Source organism: Callorhinus ursinus, unplaced genomic scaffold, assembly GCF_003265705.2.
Source record: "Callorhinus ursinus isolate GAN/ISIS: 27379988/994484 unplaced genomic scaffold, GSC_fseal_2.0 scaffold24, whole genome shotgun sequence".
Classification (NCBI taxonomy): domain Eukaryota; kingdom Metazoa; phylum Chordata; class Mammalia; order Carnivora; family Otariidae; genus Callorhinus; species Callorhinus ursinus.
Window position 1 is genome coordinate 15741681 of NW_027397086.1, and position 24069 is coordinate 15765749.

The window sequence follows — 24069 nt, forward strand, 5'->3', positions numbered from 1 at the left end:
CTTCATGTGAACCCATACATCTAACACTTTTAAGACCCTGGTTTGATTAAACATACCAACTTCCTAAAAAAGAAATACGAAAATAAGAACACATTTGCAAGCTCCTTCAAGATGATCGGATATTAAGTGTGATTGTGTGTTTAAAAGTTACAGTGGCAAAGATTTAGTTTGATCTTAAAGAAAAGTTTCCTACTAGGTTTGTTAAACCAAGAATGGGTAACCAAGGGACATAAAAATCATCCTTTGCTGGATTCTTTGGAAATATGTTAGATGCTTATTTCAACAGATGTCTGTTAAGACCATCATTACATTAGGAGCTACAACCATAGGGAAGGGATAGGACTTAGCACCTGCCCTCCTACATCTGATGACTTAATGCAGGTGATAGAAAGGTAGCCAGCCACAGTCTAGTATGAAATATTTGATGATAGGGGAAGAATAAGAAGCTATAAAAACGAAGAAGATGAGCATCTCACCCAGTCTTGGAGGCAGGCGATGAAGGGAAGGTTTTAATACAAAGTTTTAAAATAGGGGGGGCATGGTGATATGAAGGGGAAAGACTGGAAGCTGTCCTGGTGGAGGGAAAAGCATGTGCAACAGTGTAGCTAATCCATAATGCATTTGGGAGAACTGCAGCTTGGGAAAGTCTTAAGAGATGAGGCTGGACACTGGCGAGGGGTGATGTGGGCAGGGACCAGGTCATGAAACACCTTTCCAGGTAGACCACAAGGCTCAGGCTGTGAAATAAGCAGAAGTAGCAACTGAATGTAGGTGAGAGTCGGACTGGTTTCCACCACATGCCACAGGACATCCTTAAGCTTTCTTATTTCTATTACCCATCTTTTTGCAGGGTCCTCTACTTTTCTCCAACTTCACCCTCCATAAGCTTCAAGGCCTAGTTCCAACACCACGTCTTTCTCCAGGAAGATTTCCCAACCCTTAACTGGAAAGGATGGCCTCTCCCTGGGCATGCTGGGTGTGGGTATCCGTGTACGTGCATAATATAGCAGCACGTGCAACCTAGTGTAATGGTTATGACACTCCGGAGCCGGCTGACCTGAGTCGCAATCCTCTGGTTCCGTGTCGTTATCTGTCAAGTGGGAATAATAATATTACTATGTCAAAAGATTATCTCGGGATTAAATAACTTCACTGGTACATTTAACTCTCTTAGAATAGTGACTGGCACTGAGGAAATGTTTAATAAATGTGGCCCCCATACACACCCAACTGTGGGCAAGGCCTATCACTTGTGCTCAATCAACTTGGAACTAATCAGAGAGGAAAAGTCAATGTCCTCTCCTCATGGACAGTCACCTCTATGACCTCATGCTCTTTGCTTAGACAACTGGTCAACTCAGGTTAGGTATGCGTTCTCCTTTCACAGGTGGATGTGTAATAGAAGTAAGAACCCCAAATAGTGATTTAGAGGAACTAGACCATCTTCCTGGCTCCTCTGTCTTAATCCCTGGATGACCGAAAGCCAAGTGTCTTCACTTTCCAGAACTTCAGTATTCCTAGCTGCGCAAGGAAAATGAGCTCCTATGAAGCTCAAAAAGACAGAGGGCCTGGCAGCATTTTGCAAAGTGGTGATGCAAACATGATTTCTATTTCCCAGTCTGCAAGCCACACCACACACCTCCCCATCCTTCACTTTCACTTCCAGAAGCAGCACACTCCCCAGACTGGCTTGGCTGGCAGGCCTCCAGGGCAGGGACAGCTATATTTTAATTCGCCCTGCCCACTGACTTGATGGATTCTTTTTCTCCTCCTCCAGGGACTTTCCTAACTTCCTTCTGTAAACGAATGAAGGAGCACATGAGCACACTGTATATAAATACACTCGGGAAAGCTTTCTTCTTCTTCTTCTTCTTCTTCTTTTTTTTTTTTTTTTAAAGCCAAACTTGGTTTCTGTTGTAGGCGGTGCATTCCCTAGCAGGGCAGGGCCCAGTGTGTTGTGGAGTGGGGAGGGGAGAGGCCCGGGGGGGAGGAGTAGGCAGTGATTAATGCACCCACTGTGAGAGCTTGTCTTCTATTTAATGGAGGGTCTCTCTGCCCAGGGGAAGTCAGAGCCAGCTTCAGGACCAGCAGGAGGATGGCGGAGAATCTGGGGCTGGGCTTCGGGGAAACAGCCAGTGTGGAAATGCTGCCCGAGGAAGGCAGCTGCACACCCAAGGCCAGAGCCAGGCTGGCAGCCAGGAGCAGCATGCGCTGGGCTCTCACCTGCTGCCTGGTATCGCTCCCCATCCTGGCAGGACTCACCACCTACCTACTCGTGGGCCAGCTCCGGGCCCAAGGAGATGCCTGTGTGTTCCAGGTAAGCCCTGACCCGGGGATCCGGGGACCTACTGCAGGCACCTGGTGGGCACTGCAGCTCTGGACAGACCCCCTTGACCCACCCTGCTCCCTGCTTCCCCTGCAAAGGAAGCAGCATGTGAGGGCTAGAGAGATCCGATTTGGTGTTTATCCTCAGTAATGCCAGGGGATGAATTGTCCCTCTTTCCGTTTCTATGGGAACAATCTCCAATAACATATTTTTAGATAATTGTAATCATCATGTACTGATAATCTGGGAACATTCTTTTTCTTTAAAAAAAATAATAAGCCTCCTTAAATTGCATAACTAACACATGTCATTGAAGAAATTTAGAAAACACAGATAAGGAAAAGAAGATAATTGTCTTACCCACAACCACATAGAGGTGACCACTACTGACATCTTGGGGAATATAATTCTGTATTTTTTAATAAGATGAGATTATTTTGAATCTCCAAATGTGTTATGATTTTATTTATTGTTAGTAAATTCAAAGCAGCATGATGATATAGATGGTTGTATTATAGTCCTGTATATGCATGTGCTATAATTTATTTAATCAACCCCCTTTCTTGGGTTTAGAAATATTCTCTTTCAATGTTCAAGAAAGAACCTCTTGCCTGGTTGTCTATTTCTCAGATCCTGCTGGGGGCTAAGGGTAGAGGAGCTTAGTCAAAAATGAATATAAGGTATAGAGAGAACAATGGTTCCAAGTGGGGGGTATTGGTGTCAAGGCGAAACTTATTCTGGAGTAGGAATATTAAAAATCTTGAAGACTGAAGACAGGGTCATTCAAATAATACCATTTTATAAATACACACACACACACCTGAATGGTTTGTGATGACAGATTTCATCTGAGTCCCAAGTATTAAATTCCAGAGGAGAAAACAGGCTTTTCAATTGGTTTACCAGGAAACCTGTCTTCTCAGCAACGCTGGCTGACTTCAAAGCAGAAACATAAGGAGAGAGCAAGCAAGCCATGGCTAATGTGTAACTCTCCCCACCCCCTCAGGGTCAGCAAACAGACCTTGACTCAGATGGTGGCGTCCACGACCACATGCCATCTTTTAGAAAACATAGAAATATTCAGACAACCCAGAAATGCCGTTCATGTTAGAGAAGAAGTTCAAGGCATGGCAGATCAGGCTGTGACCTCCAGGCCACCATGGAGCTGATTTCTACGAAGCCAAACCACAGTGTCTAGTCGGTGTTCTGGAAGTCTGTGCTTTAGCCAGGAAGAGACGGTTGTTCTTGAATGAGGCATTGAGTCGCCTCCAATAACCTGAACTCTCCGGGGTTCTAGAGGGAAACAGTGCCTCTGCTTAAAATGTGGTCTTGAGATCCCCTATTTCAGCAGATGCCAAAAAAAAAACGCCTTTCTTGATCTAGAAGACCATCAGGGGGGCGCCTGGGTGGCTCAGTCAGTTGGGCGTCTGCCTTCGGCTCAGGTCATGATCTCTGGGTCCTGGGATCGAGCCCTGCATCAGGCTCCCTGTTCAGTGGGGAGCCTGCTTCTCCCTCTCCCTCTGCCTCTCTCCCTGCTCCTGCTCGCTCCCTCTCTCTGTATCTCTGTGTCTCGGGTGAATAAATGAAATCTTTAAAAAAAAAAAAAAATAGAAGACCATCAGGCTCTGGAGGCACCTAGGGGTTAGCAACCGTGGGAAGCCAGTCACCACCCCTTGGTGGTGAGATGCCAGGTCCAGAGGGGCCAGTGACTTGCCCTGTCAGGAAGAGAGTTGGAGACACGAGCTGTCACTAGACAGGAAGCCCCACGAGGGAAGGCATGAGTGCCTGTCCTATCTTAGCTACTCAAGAAATGAAAAGGCTAATAGTTCATTCTGCGACACTTCAAGCAATCTCCCTGGAGAGCGGAAACGCAGAGAAGCGTAGCGTCGTGGTTTGGCCAGACTGCAGAACTTCTCGGTCATCAGAAGAAGAGAAAGGGAAATGGGGGTGAGGTGCAGCCACATGTAGCAATCGGAGTCCTGAAAAGAAACATCTGGCCCATTCAAACAGGAGAGTTTAAAGAAGAATGTGTAAGGAGTCTGAAAAGGGTTCAAAGAAGAGTCTACTTGCTGAGATGTAAACAGATAAAAGGGAACTGAAGAGCTGAAAGCATCCTGGGGTTAGCAATGGTGGGAAGCCAGTCATCACCTCTTGGCCTGAGGGGGCAGATGGAGGGGGCAGATGGAGGGAGCGGTTTTCGGTTTTCAGGGAACCCAAGGAGAAGGAAAATGTAGGAGAGGGCTAGCCTGCCTGCCAAACATCAGGGAGGGAGCAGGAAGAAGGACGGGAGAGCTGGCCACGCTCCTCTCCCCGCCTCTCATCCCACCGGCCAGACTGGAAGTCAGGCTCAAAAGCCAGGAAGCAAGTGTGCCCAGCATCTCGGGACACAGTGCTGAGCCAAGAAGGGGAAAAAGAGGTTCCAGGGGGCTAATGGAGAATAACCAGCTCAGAAAAGATGGAAGATAGGATTCAAGAGGGAAAGCTAAATCACCAAGGAGAGTGTGAGTGGACATAACTGAAATATCGCGGCTCGTAGAAATCTGAGTTTGAATCCCAGCACAGCCACCTCTGGCTGGGTAAAAATAGGCATGCGGTTTCCTTTCTTTGAATTTGTTTCCTTTTCTGCCAAAAGAGGATGCCAATGTTAACACCCTGGCAATGCTAAGAAGGCAAGTGCAGGAACAGGTTGTCTGATGGGAACGCGGGGAGAGTTACACACCTGGTTCCTGGGACGTGATCATCATGGTTACGCCAGGCAACTACCAAAAAGCAACAGCGATTGGTGTAGGAATGTTCCAGGGTCTTATCAGCAGCAACAAAAACAGTGACCAGAACTTAAAATTATATATCTATTTTAAACTGAACTCTTCCTTCAGGGGTTGTGTAAGGAAATACTCAATGTGACAAAATCCTTACCCAGGTAAGCTTGCAGAGCAGCAATCAGATTTGAAAAGGTTTGGGATAACTACCTTTAGGGGAAGTGTCCATAGACATGACATCAATTAAATACAGCCTGGTGGCTCCATGCAGTGAAAGCCTGCAGCTGCCACCGTTTCTAAAAAATGACGCATCTCTATATGTAAGGATGGAGAATTTCTCTAAGATGTATAATTAAGTGGGGGAGGGAAAGGTATATAACAGTATATAGAATTGGGGACATTCATTTTCTAAAAAATATATATATATATTATATATTCACTTTTCTGAATGTGTTTATAAATGCATAGATTATGTCAAGAAAAGGACAAGAGATTGGTTGCTCTGCCAGCATCTAGCCTGGGGACCTGGGTGACAGGTGAAAGAGAGAGACATTTTTAAACTTACCCACTTTTGCACAAAATGTGTATGTTACATCTACAAAAAAGAGAGAGAGAGAGAGTAAAATGTTTTAGGATCATCAAACTCCTGGAGAATGTCGGGTAGATTCATGTGTTGGAAAAATCAGTTTGAAATCTGGCCCAGCCACTTCTTAGTCATGTTACGTAACCTCCCTGCGCTTCAGGTTCCTTATGTATGAAATGGAATACTTAGAAATAAAGTATTTAAAGTGTCTGGCAGGAGGTAGGAGATTAATAAATGGTAGCGATTATCATTATCACGACTGAGGAACTTCCTTGCTCATGGACATTACGTCATACCTGTCACCCTCCCCACCTGCTCTGGAATCCGCCATCACCAGGTCAGAGAGCAGGTTTGGGTGCTGGAGGGCCTTTCTTGGTCTCTGATATTTGTGAGCTACCTCCGCACCTCCTTCTCCACCCTGGTCGTGTACCGATAACCCACCCTCCAATCCATTCTTTACCCAGCTGCACTGACCATGGCCTGGGCCTTCTTTGGGCCCTTAGTGGCTTTCCTTGCCCTCAGGCTGGGTGCATGGACCCCACGCGGGCTCACAGGTCCCCGGAGACCAGGTTTTGCCTTCCCCAGGCACTGCTCTGGCTCACTCGGGGTCTGTACTCCAGGCATGACACAATGCACCGTGCTGGCTCAGCCCCCAGCCTGGGGCAGAGCGGGCCCGAAGTGTTGTGCAATACGTTGGCAGGGGTGCCACGAGGCGCTGCTTCCTTGGACTGCGCCACTGCCCCATCTCTGTCCTTCCCTTCCCGTGCTGCTTCTGGCATCCCTGCATGCTCGCCCCAGATTCTCCTTGCTTTCCTGCAATCTCACTTTCACCCCTTCCTGAAAAGCCCTGCAAGGCTCTTAGCCCTTGATCTCTGCTCGCCTCTCCCCTACACACCTGCTCCTGAGACCCCCACCCCCACCCCGGTCTCCATCCAGGACCCCATAGGGGTGCCAGCTGAGGCTTCAGAGTTGCGCAGGCTTGAGGGAATGCCATGGCTCCGCCCCCCCCCACAGCTGTGACCTTATAATAACTTATTAGACACCAGACACCGTTCTAAGCTTCTTCATACCCAGAGTTTTGAGAAGAGTAAATGAGATCGGGCCTATAAAGCCCTTAGCCTGGTGTCTGGCACATACGTCCGTGTGATACATTTGCTGTTATTACTAAATGCCTCATCTGGGTTAGTCCTTGAAATCACACAACGAAGAAAGTGCTACGATTATCTCCATTTCAGAGATGATGAGCCGAGGCTTAGAAAACCTAAGCCATGTGCCCAAAGTCGCACTGGGTGTGACGTTCAGATTCAAAACTTCCTCCTAAGCTGACCACGCTGGTCTGCCTGTGGTGTTAACCCAGCAAATCACTCACTTCTTGGGGTGGTCAGGAGCATTTAATAAGGATTCCCTAAAAAGTGCCTGTCATGTAGTAAGTGCTCAATAAATTCGAGTCTCCTTCCTCCCCTGGGGGCACCTCACTGTTCCTGGCACACAGAAGGCACTCACTGTTAGCTGGGTGGACAGAGAGAGAGGAAGGGGTGCACAGGGTACCTGACCTCCTTAAGCCATCCGCTCCCTGTCTGTCAAATGGGGAGGTGAAGACACTTCCCTCATAGCCCCGTGCTGAGAATTCTGAAAGAGGATGTCGGCAAGCTAATGCCATGAGGCAGATGCTCAACAGACATGATTTCCCTGTTTGCTCCGTCTTGGGTGTAGCCTTTTCGTCTCGCTCGGGCTGTTTCCTCTTTGGAAACGGGGACGGTTCTGACAATCCCTTTTCAGGGTTGTCTCGAGAAAACAAGCAGATGGTTGAAATAAAAAGTGCTTTGGAAATTGCAAAACGCGGAGCATTAGGTGGCTTTGCCCCTGCTCTGGCCTCCGAGAGTCCTGGCACACCCGGAAGAGAAGCCAGCTCACCCAGAAGCTCAGGCTGGGGGTGAAGGGCAAGAAGCCCAGAATTGGTGAAGTTGTGTGAAGGCAGGGTGAGCCCGCTGTGGGCATGAATCCCAAACATCTGCGGCAGCTCCAAGCTGGTGACTCCAGGATCCATTCATTCACCTGTTAAAATAAACACACACGGGGCGTCCGGGTGCCTCAGTCAGCTAAGCATCCAATTCTTGATTTCGGCTCAGGTCATGATCTTAGGGTCGTGAGATCAAGCCCCACCTCGGGTTCCACGCTGGACGTGAAGCCTGCTTAAGATTCTCTCTCTCTCTCTCTCTCTCTCTCTCCCTTTCCCTCTGCCCCTCCCCTACTCTCTCCCGCTCTAAAATATATATATATATAAATAAATAAACACACACATCACTCCATGCCCAGCACCGGGAGCTCCCGGGTCCTCACCTGATGGACCACACGCTGTAAGAAGTCATCTCCCAGCCTGGTCTCCTTAATGAGGCCCAGCCACCGACTGCAGTAACAAGGGTGGGTTTTGAAATGCATGGAGGGTACATTCCATTCCCTCAAGCCCTTTGCACTGGAAGGGGCAGAAGTCCAGAAGCCAGCTGTAGACGGAGGAAGCCTCTTCTGCTGGGAGAAGGAGGAGGCCGTCCAGAGCTCCTAAATGATCCAAATCTGCCGCTGGTCATAAAGAGACCCAAGGATGGCTTCTGTGTATCACCGAAGTGGTGAAACCAAAGAGAACCTATGCAGAACCAACACCATGCACCATAAATATTGACTGAACCCAAAGAAAGAAGGAAGGTGAATTGGATATACACTGTATGTGTGTGGTCTTCCTTAGGCATCACGATGCTTCCGGGAGGAAAGCATGATTGCCTGCCTTCATTGATGAGGAGACAGAATCTCACTGAGGTTAGGTGACATACCAAAGTCAGATTGCTAGGAAACCCTAGGGCTGGGATTCCCACATTTGCTTGGCTGCCAACACCACATGCTCAGCTCTGCACCCCTCTGAACGTTGGGTTTGAAGCCCCGTCCAGTGTACCCAGGAGGGTAATGAATTGAAATGGCCTTGGAATAAAACATTTCCAGGCTGGATTTATCCTTGTGCAAGTGCAAACAGAGAAAAGTGAAAGCCAAAAACAAGGAGGCAATGGTCTGTGTATTTCTCCTAGAAGTGCTGGGAAGATGTTACGAGTCATAAAACATTGATGTTTTTGCAATTGCAGCACTTATGACGGCAAGAAACGGATCTCTCTTCCTGTTTATGAATGTACTAGACAGTGGGTATAGGACATGGGAGAAAGGCTAAATGGGTCATTAGCTAAAATACACTCAAGGGATTTTTTCTGGGGAAATGCCAATAAGAGAATCTCAAAGATCATCTGGCTTCGGATTCCACGGTCCATGGCGTGTACTCAGCTAATGTTTATGGGGCTCCTGATACGCGCCCGGGTCTGCACTTGGTCTGAAGGTTCAGATCCCAGACCCTCCATTTACTCTTTGACCTTTGGCCTACAGAGCCTCTAAAAAGGTGATGCCCTTTGACCTTTGGCCTACAAAGCCTCTAAGAAGGTGATACTACTCCTTGGAGAGTAACTGGAGTGGTAGGCAAGGAGCACACATAAACCCCAGTACCGGACCTGGCCCCCGGGGAGTACTCGACTAGATAGCGGTCTCCCTCCCTCCATCCTTCTTCCTTCCCTGGCTGAAGTATTAGAGTAATTCCAAAAATGTGTCAGGGATTACCAATCAGCATACAAAAAAAAGAAAAAAAAGTGAGAAAGAACAAAGAAAGAAACTCAAACAAGAGTGAAAAATCCCCTGACCTATAGAAACTAAGGCGTAAAAAGCACCAGCTTGCTTTGCTTGGGCTCACCAATGCTGGTAGCCACAGGTGCCCCACTATTCTACTAACATGAATCCCCACAGGCATCCACATTTGCGTTTTCTGTCTCTGATTCCTGGCCAAAGCTCACAACCTTCCACAAACATTTCTGGAGCCATGATGAAAGCCTGATGAAAAACTTGGAGGTGCCACTAACTAAAAGATTATGGCCATTTAACTGTTAAATTAATTATTTAAAATTTAAACAAGAACTCAAAACTTGGCATGTATTGTAAAATCAAAAGGTCTTTTTTTCTTCGTTTTTTGGATTGCCAAACTCGGGCAAAAGTCACTGAGTGCTGATTGGGTAATCCGGCAGAAGTGCCAGGCATGGTCTGAGGCACCAGAAATCTGGTGGTGAGCAAGAGACAGGTCAGGTCATTGCCCACAGGCAGCTTGGATTGTACTTGAGAGCGAAAAGCTCTTGCAAACAGTCACCTTGAGAGCAGGCATCGAGCCAGCTCAAATGCATAAACCTTCCTCCAAATAAGCTACTGTTTCTTCGTCTCAAATATCCTCTTCATTCATTCCTGCTTCCCGTCACAAAAATCTTCCTCCCAGGAGGAGGCATTATTAAGGGAAGCAGCAGTGGAAGGCTTTAGATGTTGTTCCTGGAAAGAGAGTCCCAGCTGATGTTCTTGGGGACTCTTGGACTGTTGAGGTCTTCAACACCTGCTAACTGGCACTGTGATAGGCTCCAGATGTGTAGCAGATTCTAGGCCACTAAGATCCATACGCATCCAACCACACATGAAAATAACTGTATGCCCAAGTTATAGAAATCCAGGAGAGCAAAGAGGGAAATGTGTTCACATCGCAGATACATGCTAATGACAGCGAGACTCTGAGCCAAAGGGAATGCTCCAGTCTTTTAGCTGAGTGTCTGCTGAGACAAAAATAAGCAGATGTTCGAGAAGATTTCTCAGCAGAGTACTAAATGAAGCAGAAGACCAGCCAGGACTGTACCATTTCATACACAAGAGGATGCAACCATGCTCTCCCAATTCTTCCCCTTCAGCTTTCTGCCTGCCACAAACCAATTCTTTATCAGCTCTGATAACAGCAAATAAGGAACAGCATAGGAAACAGGCTACAGAATAAGCTCATTTCTAGGCTGCTTCTCCACCCCACCCCACTCCTAAAGCCCATCAAAGTTATTGATGCTGGACAAGTAGTTGCATCAATTGGGTTTAGGTTTTCCAAAGCAACTGTACTCACGACCCTATGCTGAATGGGTTCATTTGGCAGCAGAAATCCTTGTAGTTTCCCAGCTGCTCCCATGCCTTGCTGGGCCTCTGTACTCTTGCACAAGCTCTTAGCCTTGTCTGGAATGGTCATTACCTTTTATCACCTGGCTAATTCCTGTGGGACCTATAAGACTCAACTTCAGAAGTAATTTCCCCTGATTCCCCCACTTCTGGGCTGGGTTCCTGTTTTCTGAGCTCTGTGTTTCCCCTACTGTCACAGTGCATGGAGCTGCTGGTACTCATCCGTCCACCTCACCAAAGGGGGAGCTTGTCCGGAAGTGAGAAGGTGCAATGGCACAGGAATTCTAGAGTGGATTGGCCTGGGTTAAAATCCTACTTCTCCACTTTCCAGCTGTGGGACATTGGGCAAGTTACTTAACCTGACTGAGCCCCCTTTTCAATATAAGGGTATGAATGGCGTCTACCTGAAGAATCGTCGCAACGCTGAAGGAGATGATGCGTGCAAAGGGCGTAGCATAGCACAGCGCCACTCCTCATTCAACAGAAAGTAGCTACACTTACTGCATCTTTCAGGTCCTTTGAATCATTCACTGTGGTTGCCTCTCATGGCGGGAGCACAGAGTACTCGGAGAGGAATAAATAGTGGGTTACAAGAATGGGGTGGTCAACTGGGACCTTGAATGCCAAGATAAGTATTTGGGCCTGTGTCTGGAAGGCCGTGGAGAGCCACTGAAGGTTTATGGACAGAATTGTGTCCCCATACAGTGATGCTTTAGAAAAAGCACTCTGAGAGCGGGTGAGGAGATGATTTCAAGAAAAGGAGAACCAGATGCAAAAGGATCAGTTAAGAGGCTGATGGGAGAATCCAGAAGAACAGTGTGCTGAGGCCTGGGTGGGGGGGTGAGGAGGCACGAATGAGAAAAATTGCAAAATAGAAATGGCACCTTGGGTTTGTGGGAGGAGAAAGCAGCAAGTTTCAAGCCTGGCCACTGAAGGCAAGCAGTTGTCTTGCTATTCACAGAATTAGGAAGTAGACAATGGAGAGACAATGGGTCTGTCGTTCAAAGACAAGATCTCTGCCCTCAAGAAGCCTTCCAGTGGAGGTTAGGTAGCATGGCTTGGGAATAAAAAGAGCCTGGCAGTCTGGGCTTTAACAAGGTCACTGCCATCACAGACCTGCTCACAGTCCTGCTGAGCTATGACACAGCTACATGCACATGACCACACAAACACGTGTAGAGACATCCATGCACACAGCACCACACTAGAGTCACATGGAGACACACAAAACCCATCGGCTCCTACGTCCGCCACTGCTAGAACTGTCTTCTGTCACACGCTATGGACACACAATTCCTCATTCACAAGTACGATCTCACACACACACGGATTCTAAGATACAGAACTGGTGACATGAGGATCACTGTCCGTGGGGACTATGTAGTTACAAGAACCCAATCAGAAGACTCTGAATTGAGTCAATATCATATCAGAGAAGGTTTTCCTGGAAACCGTAAAATGTAAGGTGGTGATTTTATCCCTTTAAGCCAAGGACTTAGCTTTGCTCCTGAGCTTTGTGTTCAGACATGGTGATTCCTTCATTTCCTGCACATTCTTTGTCCTGACTCACACAACTGATTTGATCCTTATCTCAAACGTGGGAGTTATCTGAGGTTAGGGTTGTTATTGTTCCCATTTTTCAAATGAGGGCACCAGAGCTCAGAGAGGAAAGGTGTCTGCTCGAGATCATATTGTTAATAAATGGTGACAGCAGGATTCAAATTCGGGTCTGTCTGCCTCCAAAGCAGTTACCCTTTCCCCGCCCTGCCTGCCCCATGTGGTATCTGAAATGGCTCGCAAGCTAGGATTGCAAGGATGGACATGTCTTCATGTCATTCATGGAGACAAGGGGCTAGTGGGAAGGAGACCAGAGCCCTTATTTCTTTTTCTGTATCATTTTTTTAAGTAGTTCCAATTTTTAAATCATGGTGGACAAAAGAAAATAAAGCAAGTGCCATCATTTGTTCAAATAATAGATGTCAGAGTGTCCTAGAACAGAACAGGGAAGGCTCTCAGGACAGAACTTCAAAGTTGAGCTTCCAAGATGAGTATAGGAGAGAGAAGGGGTGCTGGAGGAGGAAAGGGAAGCGCTTGGGCACAAGATTCCCCTCCATGGAGTAGTCTCATTGCCATGTCCCTCATCTCAGAATGCCCAGGTTGGGTAGCAGAGGCATCTTAATCATGCCCTTGCTATGGGCAGCTGTGGGGTTGGGTGACAAAAGGACCACAGGTGGGCTGAATCATATCTTTCTTTTCCAATAGACTTCAAAAGGGCAAGAGTTTGGACCCTCACATCAGCGAGCTTGTAAGTGTGTTCGTATTTGTTGCCTTCTCTTGTGGGGAACAGAGCATTCAGTAGTTTGGGTATGAGGGAGGTTCAGAGGGATGAAAACCCAGAGGAGAAGTGAGGTTGCTCCCAAGTCACTAAAAAGACAAAATGGTGCTGTGTCCAAGTATATGGCCTATGGAGGTGATGGCCTTTGGCAAATAATGTCACTTGCCTCTGTCTCAGTTTACTCACCTGTAAATTGGCTATAATGGTACCTACCTTCTCAGATTAGTGTGGATTAAATCAGTTAATTCCTATAAAAGTATTAGAAGAATGCCTAATCCTACCCCTCCCTACCCTATTGGTTAGGCCATCCAGACGCTTCAGTGGATATGGCTAAAGGGACCTTGAATAAGGCCAAAGGTCAGTTTGCTCCCCCTGAAGCAGTAGCAGGGAGGGAAGGGTAATGTGAGTTCATTGAGCATCGGCCATGTGCCAGGAATCATGCTGAGCACTCTCCATTCATGCTAGCAAGGGATGTGCCCACCTTCGAAATGAGAAAACAGAGTCTTGGGCAGGTTGGAAACTTGCCCAAAGTTACGGGCCAAGATTCATTTGTGTTCAAGACTCTTTCTCCTGAGGCTTCTCTGTCCCTGGGAAAATGACAACAATCCACAGTGGACCAAGCTGAAGGAGAGGAATGTTTCTCTCCAGTTGTAGGCACCATGCAACTCCAAAAATCCTGTCTTCACTCCAGCCACCCTCTGACTCACACAAAGCATCTCTCTCCTTTCCTTACAGATGCAATTTCCGGAGCTGGTGGGGATAAGCCAAGGGCACACCTGACAGGTATTGCTCCCTGGTGTGTTTTCCAGGGGATCATGTATGGGCCATGGGCCCAAGATTTCTTTCAGAGGGTTTGTCAAAACTTATTCTAGTAGCTTCAAACCAGAAACTACACACCTTGGTAACAGACTTCTCCTCTCAATTGAGGGTTTTCAGATGTCGTCCTCCCTTAAGGGTTCCAAAGGCCCATGGCTCTTGGGCATTTTCCTTCAGATTCTATCAGCCCTCTTCCTTCCTCTCCTGTCTCTCCCTTTCATACACACCCTCAGGCATTCAGAAACGGCTTCACTCAGACTCAGAGATTCATATAATTCTGAATCTGGTCAAAGATGAAAGATCCCCTGGGCTGCTAAAAGTATCAAGTCCATCTGTACCCCATTCACGATGAAGTGATTGGACATTTGCATTCAGGTAGACATTTGCAAAGAATTTTTGTTGATGTGAAGAGATTCAGAGCGGCCTCATAATATCACCAGCTGGCCAGTTTCCCAAGCCCACTGTTGAAATTTCTGACATCTGATGCCCGGAGTTGCATATACATCTAAGACTCCAGAGAAAAGAGCAAGACTGTGCACAAATATGTGTTAAAAACCCATTGAAAACCTAAGGAGTTAAAAGCAAGCATACTCTCCTGACCTATAAGAAAATTTGCAGCCCACAGGGGGCTATCCCCAGGGCCCAAACATGTGACTTACATGTGACCAAGAGGCAAGTGTTTGTGGTGAGTCCTGAATGAGGATTAGGACCAGACAGACATGAAGTCACTAGTCACTTACCACTTGCCTTTAAGAATGGGAGAGATTGAACCCGCTGGGCAGGAAAAATCCTAACAACAGAGTGTGAGGCTATCACCCTTCTTCCTACTGAATGGGGGAGCTGGGGCTGGGAATCTAGGTTCCCCTGAGCTCCTCACGTGTACCAGCACTGTGGTAGGCATTTTGCAACCGTGATCTCATTTGATCTGCATATCAGCCCAACAAGGGGGGAAGCTGAGGCTCTGACAAGTCAAGTCACTTGTCCCAAATCACATACATGACTCAGAAGAGCTGAGATTTGAGTCTGACTCTTAGACCTGCACTGTTCCCATTACAACCTACTTCGTACCCTAACTCCCACTTGCTGCCGTGTTGACACAGTGAATTGCATACCAGTTCAACAAAACTCGCTTTGTCTAGAGACTAAACGATTTTTTTGTTTTTGCCTCATCCCAGAGGATTTTTTTAATCTACTGCATCATCCACAAAGAAGGAGTGGAGATGATCAGGAGTGATTAATAAAAATGCCTTTCAGAGATTTTACAAAGAAGCAACAAAGCTCTCCAGGGCGCACTGAGTGCGGGGTGGGGGACCAGAGAGACCACATGCATTCTAAACATGTGTCATTGTGCAAAATAATCCAGGGTCCAGTCAGCATCGGCAAAGATGCTTAAGAAAATCCAGGAACCAGATTTCTAGGCAGTCACCGGGTGTGAAAGTTGCTAAATATTTCCTTAAAGATAACCTATCCCCAAACGGTGGCTGATAGCACATAGCGGGGACCACTATGGATTTCCAAAGCCACCGTAGGAAATTAAAATATGCTTTTATCTTCCTAAAACATACTAGTTTTACTGCAGATTATCTTATTTGAAATCAATGGTTTGGTTCTATTCATTTTTTCTGCGATACACATACTTCATAAAAGCACTCATTTATATGTCCAAGTATATAATGTATATTTGTAAACAATGCAAACATAAGAACATATAAAAATATATACAGTGAAATAGGCTTATTTTTTAATCTGTCAAGATGAGAGATGCTGGCTTATTTGGGGAAAGTGACTATGTATTGAGTACTTGCCATAGCCAGCCTCATGATAAAAATGTCCATGTCTCCTCTATTCACTTGATCTTCCAAATGAGACGGGGAAGGGGCTTTATCTCTAGCTCAGGGACAGGAAATCAAGACTCAGAGAGAAGGGACCTACATCACTGATTAAAAACGTTACATGGCCAGAGCTGAAGTGGCCCAGAGCCCTGGTCCCTTACACTCCACAAGCCAATGACATCAGCTTGTATTTTGGTGTCAGAGAAGCATTTCCAGAATGTTCTGGATCTCTGGTTCCAATATCTGTCCTGCATGTTGATTTTTTTATTAATCACTGTCTGAATTTCAATAACTTTGGGCCGTAGCATTGCAGGGGAGCTATAGGGAACATCCAACTCCCTAAAATGTCCACTCTTTGTAGCAGGGTATGTCTGAAACAAAAGGCTAATGAAAGTGAATGCAGTTTAGAGGGTATACCTAATAGCTGGGGATTTTATACACACCATCCTTTTTTTTTTTTAAAGATTTTATTTATTTATTTATTTGAGAGAGAGAAGGAGAGAGAGAGAGAGAACACAAGCAGGGAGGAAGGGCAGAGGGAGAGGGAGAAGCAGGCTCCCCACCAAGCCCAATGTGGGGCTCGATCCCAGGACTTCAGGATCATGACCTGAGCCAAAGGCAGACGTTTAACCGACTGAGCCACCCAGGCGCCCCCACACCATCCCTTTTAATCCTTTCCATGGGTATTTTTATATGCTTAAAAAAAAAAAAGGAAAGATACGTCAAATGAAAAACAAATCCTGACTTAGTAAAGAGAGAGCTTGTGCAAAAGGATTATTGCACAGTGGGAGAAAGGAGAAAGAAAATCAGCAGCAATAGGGAGAATGCTCTGGCCAGAAGGTCTGCAAGTGTCTCAAGGGTTAAGCAAAAAGGGGTTTCCTTTTGTAGAAAGGAGTAAACAAAGCTAGAAAGAACCAGGTGGGAAGAAGTGGGATAAAGGTATTAGCGTCAGACAATGTTTTACCCGAAGGCCAGCCTGTTCTCAGGAGAGACTGCTGGTCCAGGCTAAGGGTAGACCAAAGCCTGGAGGCAGAAGAGAAGCTTAACCAAAATTGGGTTAACAAGCATTATGTTGGGGCGCCTGGGTGGCTCAGTCGGTTAAGCGGCTGCCCTTAGGCTCAGGTCCTGAGATCAAGCCCCGCATTGGGCTCCTTGCTCAGAAGGGAGTCTGCTTCTCCCTCTTCCTCTGCCGTTCCCCCTGCTTCTGCTCTCACTCGTGCTCTCTCTCTCAAATAAATAAATAAAATCTTTAAAAAAGAAAAAACAAGCATTATGTTCCCATGGATCAGTGGGGACAGTACAGTTCAGCTGATCATTTATGAGGCAGAGAATGGCGATCTGGAGGATCTGGTGTCTGGTCTTGCCATAGGTACCCAAGGGGGGAGGGCACCCACCAGTTTGGTCTAAGTCATTTGGAGAAGAGGTTGATCGCAATGGGCTGTTTTCTGAAACACAAAGAGTGAGATTTCTTAACGTCCACTGTTTTCCAAGATCACAGAGCTCAGGTAAAATTCTAAATGATCAGGGAAGAAAACTCGGGCTCAGAGAAGCGAAGTCTTTTGCCCCTAAGATGCTATTCTCCGAACAAAAGTATGTGTCTGCTTACACCTCCTCCACTCATTCCTCCTTAAGGAGCTTGTCAGCTGTTGGTTTTATTCAATCACTTTACTCTGAAAATAATATGAGACTCTTTTTGGCAAAGTCCACAGGTTCTGACACAAGGAAATTAAACCTCTCTCTTGTCTTTGCAGTTGTCAGACAAAGTCCCACACAGCCCTTGAAAAATCAGTTTCCGGCTCTGCATTGGGAACATGAACTTGGCTTGGCCTTTACCAAGAACCGGATGAACTACACAAATAAATTCCTGGTGATCCCAGAGTCAGGAGACTACTTTGTTTACTCCCAGGTCACGTTCCGAGGAACCACATCTGAGTGTGGTGAAATCCACCAAGTGAGCCGACTGAACAAGCCAGACTCCATCATCGTGGTCATCACTAAGGTAACAGACAGCTACCCAGAGCCGACCCAGCTCCTAATGGGGACCAAGTCCGTGTGTGAAGTAGGGAGCAACTGGTTCCAACCCATCTACCTAGGGGCCATGTTCTCCTTGCAGGAAGGGGACAAGCTGATGGTGAACGTCAGTGACATCTCTTTGGTGGATTACACAAAAGAAGATAAAACTTTCTTTGGAGCCTTCTTGCTGTAGGGGCAAGGCAGGCATCCTCGTGTGAAGGTCCTCTGCCTCCTAGTTCCTAATTTTCTTCACTCATACGTAATTATAATAAGGTTTTTGTTTTTGTTTTTGTTTTTGTTTTGGAGCATTCCACAGAAACGGTGGCTTAGCTATGAAATTGGAAGCCCGAAATTTCATACTTTATATGCCTTATGGATGAGAATCTTAACCGGAAAAAGGCAGAACAGAGCAGACACATGACCTTGGTTGCTTGGAAAAGGGGTGGGTTTCTAAACACTGACACACTGATCACCAAATGAATGGAGGTCTACTCGGAACATTTCCACCCCTTCGTACCACACATCGGTCACCAGTGGGCCCAATTATTGTGGGATTTGATCATGAAACATTTGCTTCAGTTCAGGGGCCCTTGAACAAAATCCAGAGCCCTAGAAAACAGTATAAACCCTAGAGCAAAATCCTTCATCAGTGTCTCCAAACATATACTTTAATGCCTTGTCTTAAAAAAAAATGAAAAGAGGACTGGTATTTCTCATGAACATAAAGAAAGAAAGAAAGAAAGAAGGAAAGAAAGAAAGAAAGAAAGAAAGAAGAGAAAGAAAGAAAGAAAGAAAGAAAAAAAGAAAGAAAGAAAGAAAGAAATTGGTTTTCATGCCATCTATGGCAAATGAAAAAAGCAACCCCTCTTTTTATTCTGTGCACAGGCATGAAAACCAGCAAGTGTGAGTTCCACATGTATATCAAAAATACAACAATAGCATTTACTCAGCACAGTTTACTTGAGCACCTTTTACGTTCTGGGTACTACCTTTATCCAGAAGATAAGAAGATATGAAGAATAAGACAGACTCTATGCAAAACTTAAATGAATTCCACTCCATGGCTCCTCGTCAAATATCACTCAACGTACTCCAACATGCTTGGACTAACTCCAAGTCCTAAAACAATATCTCATCTGACACTAGTATGTAAGATTTCTGAAGCTCTCCGGACACTATAAGATATCCAGCTGATTAGGTCACTCAAGAAACTCGAAGACAGATTTCTAACCAACTAGACCAGCTCTACAGCAAACCTGATCAACGCCAAGAGACAGCCGACTTACTCTCGGCGGCGGGGGGGGGGGGGACTGACAGTCAATCACCAAATCCAGAGACGTTAACTTAGATCAGCTTTGAGGTGTGACTCACAATTTTATGTGCAGAGTGCTATCAGGGAATTTTTCTTTTAAAATACTCAAGGGATTTCAATAAGGGATGAGCTAATCAGCCCAGCCAAGGCTTCTCCCATGGAGGAGAAACTGAACATTAAGAAGGTCCCTCCTGCCCTTTAGTGACTTCATACTCTCTAATCTGTATGATTTTCCTGCACTAATATGCCAAGGATAGGAGGGGCATCTCTGCTCTTAGCCTCAGTTGACTTGTCTATAAAGTAGGAGTCCACCAATTTGTTTCCCAGGATCAAATGGGCTCGTGGGGATGAAACATGTTCGCTCTGAGCATTCTGTGCAAAGAGCATGTCGGTATGATATGGGCAGTGACCTGCTGCACATTGGCCCCTATCATCAATGCCGCCTATTGCGGGAGACCTTCACAACAGGGTCTAAAAGCAAACTTGGCACCAAAATCACTCTCACAGGTACAAAGGTGTGTGCCAGGGCTTCTGAGCAGAATGATTGGTGTAGCAGTACTTGATCAATATTTGTTGAGTTACATAAAAAGTAAAAATTGATTTCTGGTTTCTCAGTTAGGAGATTAGGGCTCTAGAGCCTTCTCAGCACAGTGAGCACAGGGCTCCATGGGAGCAGAGAGAAGGGTGTGGTGACCTCACCTGATTCATGAGTCTTCATAAAGGAAGTGAAGCCGGAGCGCCTCCTGAAAGAGGGTGGGCGGATAACAGATGGCCTCGCGGAAAGGGCATCTGAGACGGAGGAATTACCCTTTACTTAAAGCAGAAAGGAAAGGTTTCTCAGTAACTATAAAACCAGCTTGATAAGACAGTGCTCCTTCAACCTACTCCGCGAAAAATGTTTGCTGGCAGATCGGGATAATTTTATCAACTCCAGTGTGCCTCTAGGATCAGAACTCACGACCCCACGGAGAAAGTAAAATGCTCTGTCTGCATTTGCATGCGTGCCAAACACCGTGGGGAGCAGGACAGAATGGGCATGCAAGAGGCCAGAGTGACCGCCCTCACCTTCTCCACCAAAAGGAACTCTTGTAACCAAGGGTCTTCAGACGTGCCCACTGCGCCTTAGGGCATTTGTCGGATTTGGAAGTTCATCCAAGACATAGAAGTTTCCCGCTATTCTAAAAGACTCGACCACTTGCGGAAACTCCCTGCCACGTGTTTATTTTGCTCCTGTCATAAGCTTGTTTATTGAAAGGTGTATTGTGCTGAAGTTGTCCCAGCTAAATTTGTTAAGTCCTTATATCTTGTACCGCTCAGAAAGGGCCAGCCGAGCATTTCCAGTAGGACTCAAGTCAAAACTTCTGTTTCCTAGGCATTCTCTCCAAAGCCAAAATTAGTGCACTAGTTTTAAAAATGAGCTGAGAGGATGCCTAAGAACGTGCTGGTCTCCTAAAAGGAGTAAATGAGATGTTGCCAAAGATTTGCAAGGGAAGAAGGAGCATGCCTACGTGCTTCAGAAAATATTTTAGGGGGGAAATGCTCTGCTGGTCCAATGTCTCTCAAAAGGCTGAATTCAAATCAATTCCACATTTACTGAGTGCCTACTCGCCCTGGGGACACAAAGAGAAATTATTTTAGTCTCAGATGGGTTCACTCTAACCACTCAGCACCTCCATGGTCTGCATTTATGTTGGTAACATTAGCTAACTAATTAGCTAACTTTAGGCACATGGATATTTTCTCATTCGGAAAATGGGTGCCATCTGATGAAGGATGATCATTAACAAAATGATTTGTGTTTACACTAAGTGGTTTTTTAAAGAGCTACTCACAGAGTTTTCCTTTAATAAAAGGGGATAAAATAAAGATACCAAGATACCATTTCCTATAGTAGAATCCATCATTTAAGCCACCCGTGCAGAGAGGTTATCATCTGCTGGACTTGAGTTTGGCCCTCAACACCCTTGAAAATATTAGAACCTGCAGATGAGCCAGAGGTGCTTTGAAAAGCCAGTGTACCTTCAGAAAATGCAGGAACCATGATCAAAATGCATGGGGTTGCTTGCATTTTGACCCTAGCACAGTTTATAGAACTATTTGGCAGAATGGCGTTGCTTCAGCAACAAATATTCCTAAGTGTTTTGACTTAGGGTACAGTAGGACTTTCACATCCTGAAAATATCTGGTTCCGTTCAACAGGGCAGACGAGGTCCCTTGGCTCCATTTCAACCTAAGCTACGTCACCCCAGAGGAAATACCACCTCTGCACTTGTCAGTAACCCCTCTGGATTATAAAAGTTTGACTAGCTTACTGTGCAGGAGGCATGGCCCTTGCCAACATTCTTTTGCAAGATATTTTCCCCAGTCCTTCCCCCAATCATGTTTCCATGATTGCAACACTGGGGATTAATTCTTCAGCAGAGGATTGCTCATTATACTCTGCACCTTGCAAAACACATGCAGTAGTCTCTTGTCTCAAGATGTCTTGCTCTCCTAGGGCTTGGAGTCCTGAAAGTGTTTTGCTGTGTGTAGCAGAAATTTTCTTCAGCGCGCACCCCTCTCCTGGATATTCATAGTGATTGCCTCATGCTGGCAGCTGGGCCTGGGGAGAATTCAGCCGATGGCTAATCCCTGAATCCTCTGCTCCAGTGGTGAAGGAGAGGGTAGATCAGAGCAGTCACACCTGTTCCCTGCCCCATGCTGACTACCATATTTAGAGTTTCCCAAGCTCGGAGACAAATTTACCACCCCATCCCTTCCATCGCCCTATTTTAAGGAGAAAATGCCAGCCCAGATGGAAGTTACTTGTTCTGGGTCACACAATGAGTACATGGTGGATCTGGGGGCTGAGATACCCTCTTCCTGAATCATAATCCTGGGCTCCTCCAGTTACCCTCTGCAAATAGTATTTGTTTTAATAACTGGAGGAGAGATTGGAGGAAGACGTGAGAAGTATTATCAAATAGCTCTGGGGGATGTGGAAGTGGGGAGGGGACAGCTTCCACGTCCCTTAGAGGAAAGCACTAGGGCTAAGGAGTTGCAGTTTACAAGGTCATCATTTCTGACCCAATAATGAGAGAAACTTTCTACCCTCACAGCAGAATGTCCCCAGATAGTGATTTCTCAGTCCCTGGATATATTCAAGCAAAGGGCTTATCTCAAGGGTTCTGAAGAAGTCATTCCTTCATTGAGGTGGCAGGAAGGAATAGAGCCAAAGGATGCCTGAGGAGTTTTCCAGATCTATGATTATGTGGCCATCTGTATTTTTTTTTAACATGGGCATTTTTTAATTGACTTTTGTGTGTTCTATGGGATCATTAAGAACCTGGCAGGCCTTGTCAAGGGTTCAGTGTCTCTCAGCCTACAAGTGGCTGCCATTTCCCACTTGTTCCGAGAGTGTCCAACACAGAGTGACTGAGCTTGACCAATAGAGAATGCCATGGAACTTTACAACCAATGGGATCTGCAGAGTTTATCTACTCCAAGTTACATGATTTTAATGATGAAGAAACCCGGGCTCAGGAAGATGACATAAATGGTCCAATGTCAGCCAGTGGCTAGTAGCAGTGCTGAGACTAGAATTCATAGCTCCTGACACCCAGCCCAGCAGTCTTTTCATTTCATCCATGAATCAGTTTTGTGGGATTTTTTTTTTTTTGAGCATTTGTCACATGACAGCACTAATCTAGATCCTGAAGAGCAAGACAAGAAGGGACATGACAGGCAAGTCCCACTCTCCTGTTGCAAACATTCAGGAGGAAGGAGAAACATGATGTTGAGCAAATGAAGTAGCTGAACTTATAATCAAATGACTTTGCTCATAAAGTCATTAAAATATGTCACTGCCCCCGCTTTTGTTCCAGGGGTATACAGATTGAACAAATGTAGGTATTTATGTGGTTTTATTGATAAACCCTGGGCACTTTGATTGATTCTATGTTTTATGTTAAAACGTCACAATCCCAAGGTAAAGTGCATATTGTATGCTGTTGGATACTGGTAACTGGTAATCATCTATGTCTTTGGGCACTACTGTGTGAATTCTAATCACTGTGAATGAAATGTTGTATGTGTTAATGTATTTAACAGATGTAACTTAATAAATCGGCATTGGAAGCTGCAGAAACATAATAATGAGGTCTATTCTCTTGCGAATCTGTTCGTTTAATTTTCTTTCTAGATTAAGATCTCAGGATAACCTCTTGGGATTTTTTAAAATGCATCTAGTTCTCCATGTCCTTGAATGCAAAATGACAACTCACTTTTCACAAGTTATAATAAACCTTACAAAAATTGTGAAGTCCCACAAATTGTACCACTCTGGTCAAATGGGGGGAAGGGAGACAAGGAGGGAATCCATTGAGCTTCTTTTATGAATTAGAAGATTCTGTGGTTAAGTGGCATATCCAACAACCCTAAGAGAAAGAGAAGCCAGGGAAAGCTATGGTAGTGCTTGATGGAGTCCAAATTTGGACCCAGGACTCTCTGACACGATACCCCACTGCCGCTTACAAAAACAGCAATCAGCGAGAATCAAAAAAGGGTTCATCTCTTTCCCTTTTCAAGAGCAGTTGCCGGAGTCCTCACGGATGCCCAGCCAATATTACACTGGGACCATATTAAGTTGCCATTTCTGGGGCACCTGGGTGGCTCAGTCGTTAAGTGTCTGCCTTCGGCTCAGGTCATGATCTCAGGGTCCTGGGATCGAGCCCCGCATCGGGCTCCCTGCTCCGCGGGAAGCCTGCTTCTCCCTCTCCTACTCCCCCTGCTGTGTTCCCTCTCTGTCAAATAAATAAATAAAATCTTAAAAAATAAATAAATAAATTGCCATTTCTGTGGGTCAAAAATGGTCACATATAAATTTCATTTGTTTCCAGCTAATCTTGTGGATAAAACCAGACATGGATTCAGGGCGGAGAATAAGGCTCTCCTCCAAAATTTCAGTCTCAAAAATTTCCCTCCCAGCGGGAAAACCTGTGAATGTAGGGGTACCCCTCAGAAACTCTGTTCTCACATTAGGCTTGCACCCACTCCTGGA

The 24069-nt window shown here is 45.8% G+C and overlaps 1 protein-coding gene across 1 annotated transcript; it reads left to right on the forward strand.

Moving 5' to 3' along the window:
- The first annotated feature begins 1976 nt into the window (after positions 1-1976).
- TNFSF15 (TNF superfamily member 15) lies at positions 1977-18445 on the forward strand. Its single transcript, XM_025888641.2, has 4 exons — positions 1977-2317; positions 12986-13028; positions 13794-13841; positions 17458-18445. The coding sequence occupies exons 1-4, from the start codon at positions 2096-2098 to the stop codon at positions 17910-17912; spliced, it is 768 nt and encodes a 255-aa protein (XP_025744426.1). The 5' UTR covers positions 1977-2095; the 3' UTR covers positions 17913-18445.
- Positions 18446-24069: the final 5624 nt, after the last annotated feature.

Excerpts from the sequence above, each read along its gene's own strand:
- TNFSF15 (XM_025888641.2), top strand. The coding sequence starts at position 2,096 with ATGGCGGAGAATCTGGGGCTGGGCTTCGGGGAAACAGCCAGTGTGGAA. Across the intron at positions 13,029-13,793 it reads ACCCTCACATCAGCGAGCTT|ATGCAATTTCCGGAGCTGGT; the intron begins GTAAGTGTGTTC and ends CTTTCCTTACAG. Across the intron at positions 13,842-17,457 it reads GCCAAGGGCACACCTGACAG|TTGTCAGACAAAGTCCCACA; the intron begins GTATTGCTCCCT and ends TTGTCTTTGCAG.